General features: G+C 29.2%; 1 protein-coding gene across 6 annotated transcripts in view; it reads left to right on the forward strand.

The window, feature by feature from the left end:
• The first annotated feature begins 1,857 nt into the window (after nucleotides 1–1,857).
• LOC141536157 (GTPase-activating Rap/Ran-GAP domain-like protein 3) overlaps nucleotides 1,858–19,605 on the forward strand; it is a 31,272-nt gene continuing 13,524 nt past the window's right edge. Inside the window, exon 1 of one of the 6 annotated variants that reach the window (XM_074256485.1) lies at nucleotides 1,858–2,436. In XM_074256485.1, coding sequence (XP_074112586.1) covers nucleotides 2,225–2,436 — 212 coding nt within the window. In that variant the 5' untranslated portion in view covers nucleotides 1,858–2,224. Of the gene's footprint in view, nucleotides 2,437–15,049; nucleotides 15,401–16,832; nucleotides 16,849–17,701; nucleotides 17,906–18,926; nucleotides 19,302–19,605 lie in introns of those variants that run through there. The other 5 variants (XM_074256482.1, XM_074256479.1, XM_074256483.1 and 2 more) reach the window with 5 other exon arrangements.

Below are 19,605 nucleotides of genomic sequence, written 5' to 3' on the forward strand. Positions count from 1 at the left end.
AAGTCAATCTGAAGAATTGAATTTAGATCGACTTAAAAAATTCACATATTATTTTATTTAATCAATCATTTAGACTACTTTGACTTTATTTCCGAGTTTTTCAAAATTTCAGTAATCTTGACTTACTTTTTCAAGTGAATAATTATACTATATCCTTATCCCAGACTTTGTTTTTCTTTCGTAAAATAATAAAGTATACATTTTTTAGACAATAACCAAATTAAACCCGTTTTTTCCGAAGAATCCTGCTCTGCTCTTTAATAAAATTAGCGAAAGTTTCGGAAACAAGATCCAGCAAAACGAAAGGAAAAAACTTTTGTAAAAATATGAAACTTGGTCTTAGACGTCTCGGCGTCTCGGGAAAACAGTGAGGAAAACAACTGGAGCAAAACAACTCCATCTCGTTTGTAAACGAGAAATATGTCTGAGATAAGTATCGGGAGAAAAGGAGGCAAGGACTGACTCGAAATAAAAACCCTCTGATCAGGAAAGGACGCATGCGTTTAAAGCATCCCCGTGTCGAATGTACGGAAAGCAACTCCGTGTCTCCGTAAAATCGAGCAGTCACGTGTCTCTACAGCAGCCTGCTGCTGGCTGCTGGAGAGGGTACTACTCTCTACACACTCTTCTCTCTTGCTTGTAAATTTACCCTCTGATATATAATATCTGCACACACACAGTTGACATGTTATATAATGTGTATCGAACACAAGTTCAGTTGTCGCGAGCGGAGATAAAAAGGGGAGTCAGAGCTTCAAGGTAAGCGCGCGTACAAGCGCCAACGGTGTTGGTTAATGCACGCTGCTCCTGGTGGGGTAGTTTGTGGAAGGTGCCACGCCGATTATGCCAGTCTATGTATCTACGTGTACCCCCGGTATCTCAACCCTCCACCTGCATTCAGTTCCTGAGCGGCTCTTATAGACACATCATCTACTCTTCTCCCGCTCTTAAAACTTCTTTTAAAAACAATATTTTAACTTGTGTCTTAAATGCTAAGTAGTTATGCGGTTGAGGTAGGATTTGTGATGTGAAAACGTGGAATAACTTATTTTTTAATTATTTCAAAGTTTTTCGAGTTAATGGAACTGATTTAACTTAAAAGTTAGTAGAAAATTTAGTCTATACTGTGGGGTAAATAATTTTGTGTCGAAAAAATAAACTTGCGTCTATGTTATTTTGAATAAAAAATTCAGAGTCTGCATTGTGGACAAAGTATGGAAAATATGGAAAAACTTTTTTATGGAAAATTTAATTTTCTATAAAGAAGGTCCTCAATTTTTTTTTTTTTGTATCTTTTATTATTGTACAAGAAATTGAATTTAAAGTCATAAAATTTTTTAGTCTACTATTTTCATATCTTCTATCCTTTAAACAGAAATTTTGAAAAGGTCATGAGATAATTTTTAAGTAAAAAATTTCTCAGTAATTTAAGATAGAAGGTTTTGTTGAAAATGATCAAAATTCAGTAAAATAATGGAGCCATTTCAACTATTTGTTGAGTAAATATTTATCTGTCAACATGTAAAACTTTACAAAAACTAATATTTGTTTGTAGATATTATAAATATTTATTTTGGGTCGAATAAATTGAGAATATTGATTTGATTGTATTAAATTAAAAAAAAAAAAAATCTTGTTTATATAAAGTAGTAGTTTGCAAATAAATCTATCCATTAGTGATCAGAAAAACAAATTTATTATTTCAAAAAAAATCCAATGAATAACGATTTAATTTTTTGAAGGCTACTATCAATGTATCAGTGTGAAGAAATTAAAATAGGATAATCGAATAATCAGAATGGAGATGAACCAATTAATTTAATTAAATAGAATATAATTGAGTGGGTGTTGACCTTGAACTGATAATGGAAGTTATCCGGGAGTTATCGGATCAGAGAGAAGGAAATTAGCGAATGGAAGAAACGTTTTATCGCATTGCTGAAGAGTCAACTACCTGTTACTCCAGGTGCTCGGAAAAGATCTAGAGATTCGGAAAAATGCCAAGACGACAGACTGCAGTGGATTTGCTGGTACCGGGTGGCTCTAAGCCAATTTTTTCGAGTTAAATAAGAAGAAAAATGATTGTTTTGCAGCTGAGGTGTGACTAGAAGATTGAATTTTATTAAAAAATCTTGAGTTTTTGTGGGCTGGGGTTGGCATGGATAGTGACAGTAGGTTTAGTAAATTTAGTGGCTAGGTGCTCAAATACTTGTATCGGGATAAGATGAGTTCATTGAGGAGGACAGCGAATCAATGTGCGCGCGAGAACGCACCCTCGCGCCGGTACGCTCTCGCGACAACTTCGAACTCCAGAAGTGTAAGGAGCTTTCTTTACGGAAACAACGCGTCTCAGGGCTCCCCGTTGAGACTGAGATCCAAGTACGAGCTGAGGTCTATCAGTTTTGAGGGCAGCAAAGTCCTGCCCTGGACTATAAGGTTAGTTTTCTATTGATATCATTTTTTATTTTGTTTTTTTAAAAAGGACCATTAGAAAAAAATTGGTACAAAAATTTGGGGATTTCATAAATAGCCGATCGAATTTAATGGTAAAATTCAAGATTTGAAGAAAATGGGGTAGGAGGAAAAAAATTTAATAAAGGTGAAAGTGTTCTCTTGTTATTTATGGTGTTGATCAATTTTTTAGAGAAATATTGTTTATAAGAAATTGAACGAGCCAAAATTTAAAACGAGCTTAATGGACTTAGATTCGAATTATTAGAGCTTTGAAAATTTATATTAACCTTAAGGGTACTTTATTATTATTTTTTTAATAAATTTAATAATAATTTATATCATTATGAGAATAGAAAAAATTTTGTTCCCGGGATATTTTTGATTAAATTACGATTTTGTTTATTTTTTTGTGTCAGTCGATTTTTTGTGTTAAATTTTTAGCGGAGTTTTGAATAGATTGTTGGTTCTATTAGTTTGTTTCTTTATGTTTTTCATTAAATTAATGGTAATTGATCCTGTCATAATGATATTATTTTTAAAATTCATTTAAAAAGTACTCAAATTATTTATTTTGTAATTAAAAATATTGAAAAATTAATAAGCTATTTTTTTATTCACATTTTTCTCATAGTGACTCCAAATTGCTAACTAATAATATTAGTTTTTTAATGCCTGAGCTTAGACACTCAAGTAATAAATGTTAGATTTAATTCAAAAGTCAGAACATCAAATATAAAATATATTTCAAAATAATTAAAAAATATGAAAGTAATTTAATTTATAAAAATAAAATAATTGATGACTTCTGATATTCAATAAAAATCTCATTAAATAGATAAAAGTTTAGTTGAAACAGAATTGCCCGAGAATCATTGACAATAAAGTTAAAACTTAAATTAATTAAAGTTTAACAAAATAAATTAATGAAATAAAATCAATACCCTTTCAAGTGCAAAGTTCAATATGTACATCGAGTGCATTTAACTTACGAACAATATAGATGGATTCCTGAGAAGTAAAGGGAAGAGAAATGTAACAGAGTATCTGAAAAGCATCAAGAGAAACGCTCTGATAATTGATTGATCTCATTTTCTTCCTAAAGTCTTTGAAATTCATTCGAATCTAATAATTCACCGATTGTACCTTCTCTTAAATTAATATTAATATTAATATTGCTCGTATCGGGTGTATTGAATCTTTTCTTATATAATTTTACATTTTACGTAAGAATATTTATCAAGTATTACTTAAACATTAAATTTAATTCAAAGGACGAACCAGCGATAAATTTATACTCTGTAAACAAAATGAAGAATATGAATAATGGATTCTATTTTATTGGATTATCTGCGTTCACCAATTTTGGTTGTAGCAATAGCTAATTTATATATTGCAAACCTGATTCTGATTTATTTCGAATTAAATATGTAAATTTAACGGGGTAATTTTAGCGACATCAATTAATATTGTCCTTCAAAATTGTTCAAATTAATTAATATGCAATGTAATCAATAAATTATTTATTTAAATGCAAAGTGGGATATGTTTCGTTAAATTTGAATATAAATTACATATGGACTTGAGTTATACGACAAAGAATTGTTTGATTTAATACTCAAAAAAATGTTAAGTATTTGTTCTATTTAAGAAAAAAAAAAAAAAAAAAAGAAACAAGAATTAACGAAAGTTGAAATGAAAAATTATTTGCTCATTGAAAAAATGAATGATACCAAAAAATAATTAGTACTATTTATCAAAACATTAATATTCATTTTTGATTAATAAACTTTTTGTTGTTTATCAGTAAAAAATCATCATGTCTATTTCTTGATATTTTAAAAATCCAATTATTCGCTTGATAAAATGTTTCTTATAGATTCAAATTATAAATTTTAAACACTCTGATAAAAAACAAAATCATGTATAAAAAAAAGTAAATAAGTATAATTATTCCTCTTCTATTCGATATTACTTTCCTGCTCTACTTTTCATATCACTAAAATGAATTTTTTTCTGTTCATTTCTGCTGGCTTTTGTTGGAGTCTCTCGGATTGCCGCGAGGCAGTTTTGTGGTAGCAAAAAAAGTTTCTATTTTTTGTTTTCTTTAAAAAAGAAAAGTAATAATAATAATGACAATAATAAAGAGAGGGATGAAAAAAGCAACATTCCACATTCTTTGCTCACCATTCCAGACTAACAACTAAAAGTAGCTTATTTTACCGTAAAAGTAACCATTGCTCACTTTATGCTTTCGTTATTGTATCATATTAAATCTTCCTATCCTTTCTACAGTTAAATATAATTTGCTGTATTTACCCGCGGTTGTCATTACAATTATTGTAAATAATCCGGGTAATATTTATCGACATTGTGTGCTATCATTTATCATTTTATTTTTATAAAAGTATGAAATTTAAATCCTCTTATCTTCTTACGGAACAAAGAGACTACAATTATGATTATTGTGATAGTAATTTAATAATTCAGAGATAATTGTAATTTTATCTTGCCGACAGCTTAGAAAAAAAAAACATTATCTGACTTGTTACTTCTGTTGATCAAATATTTTTATTTTGATTAAAATTTTATGGACTAAAATTTTTTTTTTTGTATCATAATGACACAAAATTGTTTATTAATCACATCAACGTCATAAATTTACTATTAGATATAATAAATAATCATTAAAAATTTTTGAAAATGGAAATTACCAAAAATTCGGCGTCCGATGATAAAAAAAATTTGAAAAAGTTGCGAAGAACAAAACCATTAATCATTCTACACTGAAAAAACTTTAATGTAAATCCATGGATTGAAAAAAAAATGATAAAACATCAAACCAAACAATAGGCAAAATCCATCAAAAATTCCCAGACATAAAACGAGAATTCCTACCTGAATACAGATTTAAAAAAAATAAATAAATAAAAGATAAAAAAATTCTTTTCATCCAACGACACTTTTATAATTAACCCTTTAGCAGCACGTTGCCAGCAGAGACGAGACGTGAGTTGTATACACACGGTCTTTTGTATTGTGCAATCGATCATGATCGCGCTCGACTGAGTGGAAGTATCGGATGAAAGCGAACAAGTGCGAGGTTGACTATCCATCTGATGTCTATATTATATTTTTTAAAGCCCTTGCTATGATACAGACTTTATATCATATATGAATAACCACCATCAATACTTAATTTTTCAATTTGAGTTTCATTAACGGGACGTTAAGTTCAATTTCCCAGTATATAATTAATAATGTAATGATCAATTGACTTAAAAGCAGATACTTTTAATAACGCGACTCTCAGTATCGGGTGACGAGAAACAGCTGTAAAAGTAATTACTTCCTTTGACCCTTTAATTTCTTTAAAACGATCTTGTAGTACAATGGACATGTGTATCGCGAAATGCGTCACAGATGGCCTGCATTCGCAAGTAACTATCGATTTTTGCAATAGAATGCCCTCGACCCCTCCGCATTGCTTCTTTTCAAATAATTTATTTTTTTTATTCATCGTTTTATTTGTTTTTTATTTTTTTTTCTCCGAGTGGTTTCCTTTAAATTCATTTTTAACATCTTACTTCTTTTGAAACCGACAAAAGATAGCATGTATACCTTCACTAAGAGTATTGAATAGCGCAAAACCAACGAGGGCTTAGTAGGCTTCTTTCTATGGAGATTTTTTGAATAAATTCGCGATACTTTCCTTAGGGAAATAGTGATTGAAGATGCCTGAGATAAAGTGTATTTAATAAAAATTTAAAGTACATGTGTTTTATTTGCGGTGAATATCTATGTAAATTTTTCTTTAGCTCTTAATATTTATTCTATACGTATGCTTGTATATTATCAATATTATGTTAAATATTTGCTGCGGTATATTATCAGAATTCACGAGATTATTTTATTCAAATAGTTTCAAGCACTAAGATCAATTTTTTAGCGTTTTGATATCGAAATTTACCATCATATAATTCATTTGATACACTTGTCATTGTAAACTTACAACAAAAAATGCTAAAAAACTTTTCTTCTATTTTCAAGACGAAAAGAGTTGAAAAATCAAAAAATAATAATAATATTTAGAAGTCGAAGACTGAATTCAAAAATTTTTCTAACTCAAAATCCAAGCAAACATGTTTTTAGCTAAAAACATGTAACAGCAAAATTAAAAAAAATTCAACTTCACACCCACTATAGAAATGAAATCCATTCCCGTGACACTATATAAAACTTTCAACAATAAAAAATAAAAAAGTTGAGAGACTGAAGCACTCATTTGTCAATACCGTAAAACTCACGTCTATCACCAGTCCCATCTTGAATAGACGCTTGAAAATAAGACACGAGAGTTTAAAATCATCTGACAAAGAAGTGATAGAATGTGGAAAGCTTTTTAAATAATCTTCTAAATGGAACCGTCGACTGATTAAAAGACGTTTGATGTCACTGAGCTTTTTCTTACTCAAACTCGCCATCTCTGCGATTCCAGAAAGAAAATAACTAGAAAACGTGGTTCAATAAAATTATGTAAATAAAAAAATATTAAAAGTTCTTCGTCAACAATGAGCAAAGAAAAATCTTCACGTTGCGATAGAATATGGCAGGTTTATGAGAAAATCATTTTTTCTTTTTAAACTACATGCTGCGGTCTGGTAAAAATTCAGGGTAAATGTTTAGGTCAAGGGTTCGATTTTTCATTCAAACATTCGTTGTTTTCTATTTCTTTTTATTTTTTTTCCATTCATTGTAATGTGTGCAATGTCGTGTCCGTCTAACTATATTTAGATCCTTACTACCCTCGGTAGATTAACCCTTGGGCTTTCAACCAAGGGGTGGATTAATAAATGACCGCATAAACGCTCATGCTTAGCTACTATGTAGTTCATTGACATATGTGTAGTGTTATTTATACATACACAGCTTGAGGAACTAAAGACCGGATACAGGGTAAACAAGTATAAAAATTACCTCAACATAAATACTAGGGTGGGTCAAAAAAATCGAATAATTTATTTTTGATTTTATACTCTGAAAAATAGGTTCGTAGACACCTAAAAAGAATTCTCTCCAAGTATAAGCTCTTAATTATAACGGGAAGGTCCTCCGCTTTGCGGGTTTCTATTTTTTTCGAATAATCAGATAAAAAAATTTATATCTCGCTTCCAACTGCTTGGAAAAATATTCCGTGGCATAGATTTTGTGAGAAATTGAATGCTTTACAAAAAGGTCTCTTATGACTTTTTCAAAAACTCAACCGATTAAAAGATATTCATAGTTGAAGTTTGGCTATTTTAAGGAAAATATTCGTTTTTATTATGAATTTTATAAGTCGATGAAAAAATTATTTCGGATTGCGGAACTCATGATTTTGTAGGAAATTTACTGCTCTACAAAAATGGTCTCTTATGATTTTTTGATTAAGTGAAGCCGTTACGAGATATTCATCGTCAAACATTAACGAATATCAATATTTCCAGTTTTTGATCAATAATTCGATAAATTTTAATTTAAACTATGAGTTTCAGGAAAATTTACATAAATTTGAGTTTCGATCGATAAAGAAATGTTATAAACAATTTTTTTAATATTGTTTTCAGTCTTGAGCTTGTTTGATTGCATTAAAACAAGAAATTAGAGCATTTTTTTCGACATATAGCCAATGATTAGTTTAATTTGAAGTGAATGACATATTTCTTTGTCAAATTTAATATGAAAAGTATTGAATCAAGTGAGAAACAACCAGTATTTAACTTTTTTATAGATAAATTTTTATTGAATTATCAATTGCAATATAATTGTCTATATTTTTAACATAACAGTACGCTATTACTATAAATAATTTCTTTTATTACAATTTGGGAATGTTTTTTGATGTTCTTTGACAACTTGCAATAAGTACTGGAATTGTTCTTCATTTTTTGTCAAGCATTGATTATATTCACTGACTAATGCAACAGCTCGCTCTGCTGAATCATTGACAACTTTTAGTTGTTGAAAGTATTCTTTATTTTCGAGATAACTCTCATTAGTAGGCCATAATTCAACAAAAGGTAAAGGACTTTTCTATTCAGAATCCAATTTTCTACCACACCCTGTCCGGTGGCTCACGACTTCTGAGACACCCTGTATAATTTTATGACATAAATACAATAAATAACTTGAATTAATTAATTTTTATCAACCCACGATTAATCTTTTTAAGGCTTAAACTGGCTGCTAACAACAACAAGTTATTATTTTGAATACTTAGAGAGAAAAATCTCTTATTTCATGAAGATAAGACTTAAAATACCCTTATCCGTCAGCCCTTGGGATTTATGAAAAATTAGCACAATTAACTGTGCTCATCATGATACTGAATTTCCTGGGATTAATTAAATTTCTAATGAAGAAATACTGCTACTTGTTAGACTTAAAAAATCTTGTGAATATTTTAAAAACTAATATTGAAACATTGAAGTTCTATTTACTTAAACATATTAACCTTTTTTTTTAATAAAACGAAATCCGCGTCAAGGTTTTAGAAGTTATTGAGCAGTATGTATTGTTAGAAATTTATTCCAAGTTTCAGGTCCCAGATTGTAGTTTTATTCAAAGTATTTTGCACGTTAAATTCGAAGTACAATGAAATTATATTAAATATTCTAATTTTGAACTTACAGTATTATATGTCGAACACAATAAACTCTCGGAAGAATCCGAAACTCCCTCGTGTTGTAGCAGATTCTCATTTGTAATAAAGTACCAGGATTTATTGTCTGAAAAAGAAAAATTTTATTGTAAATTCAATGTCTGAACATAAACTGAAAAAAAAAAAAAAAAAAATTCTATAAATATTTAAGTAAACTTTCTGTAGCCTCGTAAATACTATTTTGGCTTTTTAGTAGAGATTCTATTTTAATACTAAAAAGTGGAAGAAAATTTAAGAATTATAATTATAATTGCACTGTTAATTAACCTGGAAACTGTATCTACTTACAAACTACGCATTGGTAATACTAATTGACTTATAAGTAAAATGTGAAGATTTAAATCCACTTACGAGTGAGGCGTGTGGTTTAAAATTTACTTACTACTCAAATGTGTGGCTTCGGATCCAATAACAGAGTCTTACCACGCTCGGAATTTATCCTCCTTACTATAATATTTGTATACGCGTCGAAAATCGATAAGTTTATTAATTACTTCTTTTCTTATTAATTTTATCAATTATTTTCGAGTACGTTTTACAAAAATGTACGCTAATAAAAACATTAACTTGATTGAAAAAAAAAAAAGTTTTTGAAGTAAAATTTACTTAAATCTATCAAAATGATTTTACTAAATATATAGTTTAAAATGGCTGCACAGAAAAAAGGTTCACTTCAGCCAAGAAAATATTTTTCTTTCTAATTATTTTCTTAATCGAAAAAAAAATTTTTTTTGACACAAAAAAAATTTCACTTTTTCCAACAAAATTAATTCTCTTGCTTTAAATTAGAAAAAAAAAATCACTTCCATCAAGAATAGAATTTCAAGAAAAATTTTTACTTCGGCTAACACAAATTCGGTCTTCCTTCAAGCACACGAAAATGTTTTTGAGTCAAGAATTTTGTTCTCCAGTCTAAAAATTTTTCTTTCTGTGTGCTTACATTTAAAAATGTATGTATCATGGAAATTAAAAAATTTTTAAATGATTTAAAAATCAAAAAAATAATCGGAAGAAATTTTCTAATTCAACGTATTTATAATTATAATATTCATAGAATAAATAAATCGAACTGTCGCACAAAAATATAATAAATGAAAAAAATAAACTTTTCAATTACGAGAGCTAAATTTATCTTATAAATCTGAATGACAAACAGTACTGGGAATATAATAGCAACCGATCTGCGTCACTATATTTTCTATATAACGCAAATAATACATATTTTTGCTATCTAAAACTCTATACAGTATATATATAATTATTTATTTTCTCTTTGAACAAAAGCGTATTGCCGCAAACTATTTTCCCATTTAACGTAACAAATTTAAACAAAGTGAGTAGAGGCCGGACAATCGCTTCAATGCATAAATAAAAAAAATGAAACAAAAAATTGATCATATAAATACCCAGATAAAGAGCGATAAATTTTTATACTCCTCTTTTCACGTTATTTACTGCCGAAACTAAACAGTTTATATCCAATGAGATAAAAAACTTTATCAACCGATTCGGAATCGATACAAACATTTAGGTCAAAATTCTGAAAACTTCTTGAAAGAAAATTCCTTTCATTAAAGTTTTTTAATAAATACTCTAAAAAAAAAAAAATTACTTGATTCAAAAAAAATATTTTTGATCCAAGAAAATTACTTTTAAGAGCATCAGTTGTCTCGATTTAAAAATTTCTTATTTTGAAACTCATTTTCTTAGCGAAAATAAATTTGAAATCTGAAGACCAAAAATATCTTCTTTGTAGGTTCGTTTTTCTTTCAGAATTTTTTATTCTTGATTGAAGAATAAGTTGCTTTTTATTTCTGTTTTATTTTCTCGATTCATAAGTGAATTTTTTTAATCAATTTGGACGGAATATTTCAAAGCAAGAGTAAAATTTTCCTAATATTTTCCTTGAACCAAAAATTTGTTTTAGCTTACAAAAATCAATACACTTGTAATTGAATCCTCTTCTAAAAAGTTGATGGCCGGATGTCGTATCGTTTTACGTCACTTCTGTGGCTATTTTATTCGGTTGTTGATTTGTCGACTGAGATAGTGGCGGGATTTTTAAAAGAATGAAGGCGAGCGAAGCGAGCGTGTTAAGTCTAGTTAACTAAATTATCTCTTGATTCTTGATTATTTTCAGATACTTATATTCCTCCTTTTCTTTTCTTTCTTCAATCTCTCGGGAATAATTTCATTTGTCATTAAATCGGAAATCTCAGACCTAATACTCCAGTTCGACATTAAGGACAATAGATATCTAGGTAAATGGTTTGCGTACTTACAATCAGTGCTGCGGATAAATTTATCTAATTGCCTTAAGGGTGAATTTGAAAGTTTAACGATTCGACGTCGAAGTATATTTAGCTCATGAGTTTAACTAAACAGATACAATGCATATAAACCCAGATTTGTATGGTTCGCAGCAAGCTATCAACTTCAGTGTACTATTATATCTAGTTTACACTATTGAAAGCACAATGAATATTGTAGACAGTATAATAGCATCTAGAAACAGAGGATCTGTGCTGGAAACAGATTTACTAAAAGGAGGTTAAGTATACCCCGTCGAAAGAACCAAACAGTCAATTGATCATCTCCTATTCACCGTGCAACATTCAAGATTCAAAAGTCATGATCATAATGATGAGACAGTAACTAGTCTTGTCTAAAGATCTAATTCTTGCTCTCATTCTCATCAGTCATCTTCCCTGGATCTGATGTTCAATTTCACTAACTATTCATCGGGCTCATTTCCAAGCACACGTACATGCAAGTTTAATGTATGCTTGTAGCTTACATTGTACAACTAAAATGTGAACAGATAAGTCTAAATCCGTGTGTATGTCAGTGTGAGGTACCATACTAATTTAACCATATATAGTGAGTTAGCACGTCATAGTCACTATCTTCTTGCCTCATACTCGCATCCATTCACTAAGACTGAAAAGCCTCGAATCAGTAATCACTGTTGCACAAATTACGTATTTGTACTATACGTTTATGGCGCTACTCTGTTTGTTGGGAATCCTCATGTGACGTGATGCTGATACGGGTTGCTCACGATGATTGTGTTTAGTGTTATTTATCACATTAGGGATGCTGGTCATTTAGATAATTGATTAAATAATAAGGAAGTTGGTCATTTGATCTGGTTCAGTTTTATTCGATTTTATTTGTTGTTTTTAATCTATTTAAATTCGATTCTGGTTTGCTGGTAGATAAAGTATAATCTTTGGTACGTGACTGGTGAACACGCTGAGCATTTATAATTACCGTTATCTTTTATGTTTTATCGCAATTTTTTTAAAATGTGGCGCGTTGAAATGTGTTATTCTAATTATTCTATTGATTTTTTTTTTTTGCGACGGACCTGATGTTGGAATTTTGTTAGTGTTTAAGTGTAGGAATATATTTTTGCGAACAAGAGTGATAGGTAAAAAGTTTCTTTGAAAAGAATTTAATTAATTTTTAATTACGGAATTATTAATTTTGTTTGGCTTGAGAAAAATTTATAAGTTCAATTTTTTGCAAGGTATAAGAAAAAAAATGATCAATTTCCGAAATTTTTCCCTCTAAAACTTCTGCAGAAAAAAATTTCCTCTCAGTAAAATTTAATTTTATAATTCAATTAATTTCTATCAAACGTCAATAATCATTTCTTCTAAATAAACGTCAGAAATACTAATAAAGAACTCATCTAGCCATCGAAATAATTAAAATCTTCAATACCAATCGACCTATATTTAGTAGCACTGAAAAAGAGTTGTAAAAAAATTTAATCAAGTATTACCAACTCAATTTAAGGTACGACCAGCTACTGATTACATCAGATTTACATATAGAGTATTTCCGTTTACGTCAAACAACCTCTTTTTTCAAGTTGTCCCTCGCATAGCCCACCCGGTACTACCACACCGCCTTGATAATTAATTGCGTAAGGAAAAAACTAAAACATTAACATCAACAGTACCACGACTCACAGTTACTTCTGAGGACTAATTACGAATAATAATTAAAACGTCACGACATTAAGGATATACATCAAACACAAAAACTCTCTTAGTCTCTTTTCATCCACCTTCTTTCTTATAAATAACAATATATAGGACTCCCATTATGATTTCATCAAATAATCATTTTGTTTTTTTCCATTTCTTATTATTCTAATTATTTATACTTACATTTTATGCTCCCGTTCTTAAGTAATTTACTACAATCTACTACTTAAATTTAACAACTGTTCTTGTAACGACAATTAATTATCGTACCAGCAAACAGCAATGACATAATTGTAGCTCACAAAAGTTTTGTATCGATACCAGTTGTTGGGTTGTATGTATATATATATTGATGAAACTTGTTTCCTTACAGTACACATTTCACACCTTCTCTATTTATTTTACCCGTCCTATATATTTTATTCATTATCATTGTCTTTATTTTTTTTTTTAACTCGTCAACAAGTCAATTTTTTTATCAAAATTTATAATTTCCTTTCGAGTCAAGTATCGAATAATTCAAAACTTTTGATTACGTCAAAAGATTTGAATAATTTGAAGTTTCGAACAATCATAAATTCTACAGCTCTATTTTACTCTTAAAAACATTTTAAAACACGAACTCTAAAAACTTCAATTGTATCTAAAACATAAAAAAAAACACATCAAAATTGATAAGAGTAATTTCTTAATTAAATCCCTTACTAAAGTTACTCGCTATTTTTTCTTACCTTTATCTCTAATATTTTATCTAAAATTAGAATTAAAATTTTAAACTTCCGCATTCCATTTTTGCGTTCATTTTTCACGCGTAAAATTTATTATTTTGTTCCAACAAAAATTAAAAAAAAAAAACAAGGACATAAATTCTTCAGCTGTCGATAACAGAAGTAAAAAAATAAGGGATAATCCCAGTTAGCACAGGTTGACCATCAACTAAGTTGATGTTCAATGGTTGACGTCAACTTTTTGTTAACTTCGCGTCAACCTTTGCATTTGCAACAGTTTCACGTAACTTGACTTTAACTTACGCATCAAGTTAGCGTAAATCTATTGCCGGAATTTTCCGAAAAGTTCGCTCAAAGTTAATGCGAAGTTGCAGAAAGTTATCGTTAACTTCACGTCAACAGTTATAAGTATAACTGTTGCTCTACTGTTAGAGTAAACTTTACCTCAAATTCCGGCCGCAGGTTTACGTGAACTTCGTTTCGCTTGTGCTAACTGGGATCCTCTTTCGATATCCGACAATGAAGGGTACATAGAAGAGCGACCTTATCGGCTCTAGATATCCGCGCCTCTGCTCACATCTATATCAGATGAATAATCGCGCGATATAATATCGACTGTGATAAAATAAACACTTGATAAAAAAATATAAATAAAATTTAGATCACTCGTGAGATAATAACATTTAAATAAATCAACATATAATACTAAGCCAATAAATTATTGATAGTTATAAATCTTATTGATTAAATCGAGTAGATAAGTGAAATAAATAATAACGATTAACATTACAGAGATTAATTTTATACTATTTAAATGATAGATAGACCTTGAAAAACACTACATTAAATTATCGGGATAAATAGAAATAGTTAAATAATGTTTACACACTTGTTGGTAAAGCGGTGTTTATCCTTGCTTGTTATTATGTACTTTCTTGTACAAATATAAACTATAAGTACAATGATACATACATAACATATAACGTCTAACATACAATAATATGATGACATGATGTACAAGTGTAAGAGTTTACACTGTTATATTAGATGAGTACGTAGTAAGTAGTTTATACATGTGTATGTAATGGGATCGTTGCACAGTGTAGGTAATATAACGTGACACTAGTCGCGATGTAATACGAGTCAGTCGCGTGTCGTTCGTCTCACGACTAACGTGCTCGAGGGACAATAATATAAATAAAATACTAGTTTATTCTCATTTATATTCATTTTTATTGTCTATGTCTTGATACCGAATCTCGTATTTATTTTTGGCCAAGTGAAAGTCGATAAAATCATTAGTGATATTTTTTATTGGTCATTAATTAATTAATAAAAAATTATACATATATATCTTTAATTATATTTAGCCGTATTTGTGTATTTTAATTACTTGTATTTTTATTTTTTTCTAAATGGGTTTATTCACGTCTTATGAGATCATGCAAGTGACCTAGGCAATGAGCGAGTGATCTATTTTAACTTTAAATAGAATAATGTATTTCTTCATTACTTCAATTGTGGTATTATAATTTTTGTATTAATGCAATTTTTACTCCAAATTTATTTTTGAAAAAAAAAAATGTATGGGAATAATTTTGTGGTAAAAAAAAAAGAAATGTCAATTGAGATAAAAAAAATTAAAGCGGATGAAAGAATGGAAACGTGTGCACTAATTATTATTTTTAACAAGGTTTTTTCAGTAAAAAAAAAAAATAAAAATTTTTAATGAAATTTAGTACTTGCGGTTTATTATAGAGTTTTAACAATTTAATTAATATTTACACTTGAAACAAATAAATATTATTTGAAACAAAGTTTTAGCGGATGTACAGCCGAGTAAATTATTAGAAAGTTTAAGTTGAAATAAAATGAATAATAGCTGTCATCGGTGTTATGAAATTGTAAATTTAGTACATTTATAATTATAATAGTAATAGTACTACACTGTTTGAAATGTTGGGAAATTTCAATTGATTTTGTTTTAAAAACACTTGTTTTTAATTAATTAAACAAACATTCTTGAACAATTTGAATAATAAATATTTTTAAATTAAAGAATTATTTTAGTAAATTTTGATAAATTATTGCTACTAGTATTAAAAACATTAGATTTTTAATAGAGATTAGAAATGCTAGAAAATGTAAAAAAATAATTTTAGCCTTTGATTGTAGATACAATGAAATTATTTATTTCATTTTCTGAATACTATAAAGTTATCCTTCAAAGCAAAGTTTCTTCAGATTGAATGAATTGTGAAATTTTAAAACTTTTTGTACTTTTAATTTTTATCATATGTTTTAATTTGAAATAGTAAATCGTCTGCGAAGTTCAATTAATATTTTATAAATACTCTGTATTAAAATATAATTTTTGGACATTAAATTGAAAAAAATAAAAAACTTGCAACCTAGAATTTTTAGTGCTGACGATTTTAAACAAACTAAATCATAAATTATGAATTTATACTTTCGCCAAGAATTTTTACAGTTCGATGCAGACAAAACAAGTCATAAACCCTAAAAATAACCATATAACCAGACAAAGTAAATACTAAATGGCAATATCAATTATGAGTTTATAACTTTACTAAAAAAAGCACATTCTTGATTTCAAAAATTAAGTTTTATTAAAAATAATTTTTGTAAAAAATTAAAAATTTATCTACTTTGCCAAAAATCATCAATCAAAAATTTACTCATTCTTGTCACGTCAAAAATCTTTTACTTAATAAAAAAAAAAAAAATCAATTTTTGTCTCCCAATTTTTCAAGACTACCAAAAAATTTCTGACTTACAATTTTATTTTCTCATTAAAATACCAGACCAGAGTTATTTAAACCAAAAGTTTCCAACAGCGTAGTTGATATTATAAAGTAGCATAGTGATAGTAGTGGATTAAGTAATTTAAATGAATAATACTTGCGAGTATGTCTAATAAACTAGTAGCGGTATTATATAGTAGATAACAGTAAGTAACCGCGAATAAAGTAAAGTAAAGTAAAGGGCCCATACTTATGACTGCAGTGTGGTGATATACGCAGAGATAAACGAAAAAGAGGGTCCATGGCGGGAATACGGGTCGAGCGTAGGTCGATACGGGCTCACGGGCATTACTCTCTACATGCTATATACTACATACTACAATATCTACCTACCTACACTGTTAACTCTCTACTCTAGATATGTAACCGCGTGTGAATGTGTACACGGTATGTACATACATACACATACATATCCACAAGGATGTACATAAGCACCGGGTGGTAGGTGTGTATTCGCGCCGAGTATCGTGCGATTAGGTATATATGTATGTATTACGCGGTGATGCCGATGCACCCGGCGTCGGGACGCCAGAATAGTCGAAAGGGTTAGAGGGGTAAGAGCATGAATGCAACGCGCCATCCGGGCGTCGCACACCATCTTAACCGGGTATTACTTTGATACTCTTGTTTTACCATTTCGCATCATGTAATTTCTAAAGTCTACCACAGACATCCCACCGAGAATTTACATTTTTTTTTCTTTTTTTTGTATTTATATTACGTATCAAACATACCGTTACTTCATTGAAAAAATATAAAAGTTAGAACAAAAGTTTCAATGGAAACATTTTTTTTTTTTTGCCAAAGAAACTTTTTTCTAATTGCAGTTTGTCAGACTTTTCAAATAAATTTAATTTTAAGTTTTTAAGTTGACGAAATGTTGAATATTAAAAAATAACTTTGTATTCTTTGTGATTTTGTCCCTTAATATGTAAATTCTATGATAGGAGATAAAATATTTAAGCTGTTGAGGGTAGCCCACGAAAAAATGTGTAATATTTAAGCATGACATGAATTATTTTTCTCGTATCATTCTTGTAATCAACAAACGGTGGGGCCAACTCCATAATGCCATTTTGGGGTAGAAAATTATCCCAATAGGCTAAAATTACTCTGGTTTATATTTAAATAATTTTGTTGTGGGTAAAAAATGATGAGATTGCGTAAAAAAAAAGATTGAGATGATCAATATTTCTTGAGCAGGTAATTTTTTTTTTTTATTTTTCTAGTTTTTTATTTTTTTTATAAATTGAATTCTAGTGACTGAATGATCAAATTCGAATGAAATGTTTTAGAGTAAAATAAATTTTTTAACTTTAAGAAAAAGTCTAGCGTCAAAAATTCTGCTAAATTGTAGGGAACTTGTAAATTACAATTAAATTTAAAGCTTTAAAATGTCGTGAAATTATGAAACTTTAAATAATAATTATTATTATCTAGTAAAAGTCTCAAGTACTGTTTCTTAAATTTAAACGACGTTAAGATCGTTCACGTGCTACACAAGATTCCAATAATTGCTAATTTAAAAATTCTCACGAAATTTATTCGAAACTCACGAGAACATTTTTTAATTTATCAATAATCTTTCAATGATTTATAAATTTTATTTATCCACGTCGCATATTCTTTACATAATACCTATATAATTAAATTAATAAAAAAAATAAAATATTTGTCAACCACTAATCCTCACGGTTAAAGTCGTTAAAAACCACCAAAAAAATAAATGCAATTATAAAGTTTTCCACAAGCCGATAATGCAAACAAAGTTATAAAACATGTAAATTATAAATTAAATGTTAAAAATATGAAATGAAAACATTCAGCAACGGAGAAGACAGTGACGGATGATTGGATTATAAATAAAAAGCATAGAAAAGTACTATTATACATTAATACCGTATTTTAAAACGACAAAATAAAACGGTGTACTAGGTCGTAAAGTCAGTGAACTTGGCTAAGGTTTAGCGACAGCAGTTGTACAACACTTTTTAAACTTTTTCCCTCATACTCATACTCTTACTCATATGAGTACTGCCCACACAGATAGCAAACAAGCACATGTACAATTGTGATTGGTATGTGCGTAAATAAGAGGATTCGCGTCTTTATGTGTCTTGTCATGTACGTAGAGAGAGCAGAGGATAGACGTTGTGGCGAAAGAAATAAAAGGGGCTAACTCATAAAGTAACATCTTGAGTAAGTAGACAATCGCGTTTTAGTGATATACCCTTTACTTTAGTTTTACTCTTCCTTCACCACCTACACTAAATAAATGTATACATTGAATATAGACACACATACACACACATGCACATAATGTTGGTGGTAGAGCGGGTATATATGTTGGTGGTTGAAGAGTATGAAGCACAGGGGTGCCAGCAGAATCGGGGTTGCCGCTCAGTAGGGGTTGGGAGTCCGTGCGGCGTGGTGCTATACAGCCTTCTCACTTACTTCTTGTCTCGTGAACGTATTCTATTCGGGCCACGATCTAGTTACTCTGTTGTCATTATCAACGTGTTATATCAAGCACAACGTGTTGTAACACTTAATCAAGCATTGAGATATTTAATTATTAACTTGTCATCTCGTGATCCTTGTAAATATCGTATCAATAACAATAATAATAACAATAACTAACTAGTTATGATCCACGACAAGACTGTAATTATTGTTTATATTTAAAAGTTTTAATAAATATTTATATTTCAACCAGGGTGATTTTTTCACAAATATTTTTTTATTTTAAATAATTTATACGGTTATGTTTTTGTCAATGTCAGAGTCTCTTGTGGTAAGAATTATAATTCGGTATTGTTTAATTCGCTGTTTAGATATAATTAAATTTAATTAATTATTACAAAAAAAAATTAATTGAAATTCAGGCGCGATGAGATTAATTA

This window comes from Cotesia typhae, unplaced genomic scaffold (assembly GCF_013202065.1).
Source record: "Cotesia typhae breed Kobodo isofemale line unplaced genomic scaffold, CoteBio_Ctyphae scaffold_152, whole genome shotgun sequence".
Classification (NCBI taxonomy): Eukaryota; Metazoa; Arthropoda; class Insecta; order Hymenoptera; family Braconidae; genus Cotesia; species Cotesia typhae.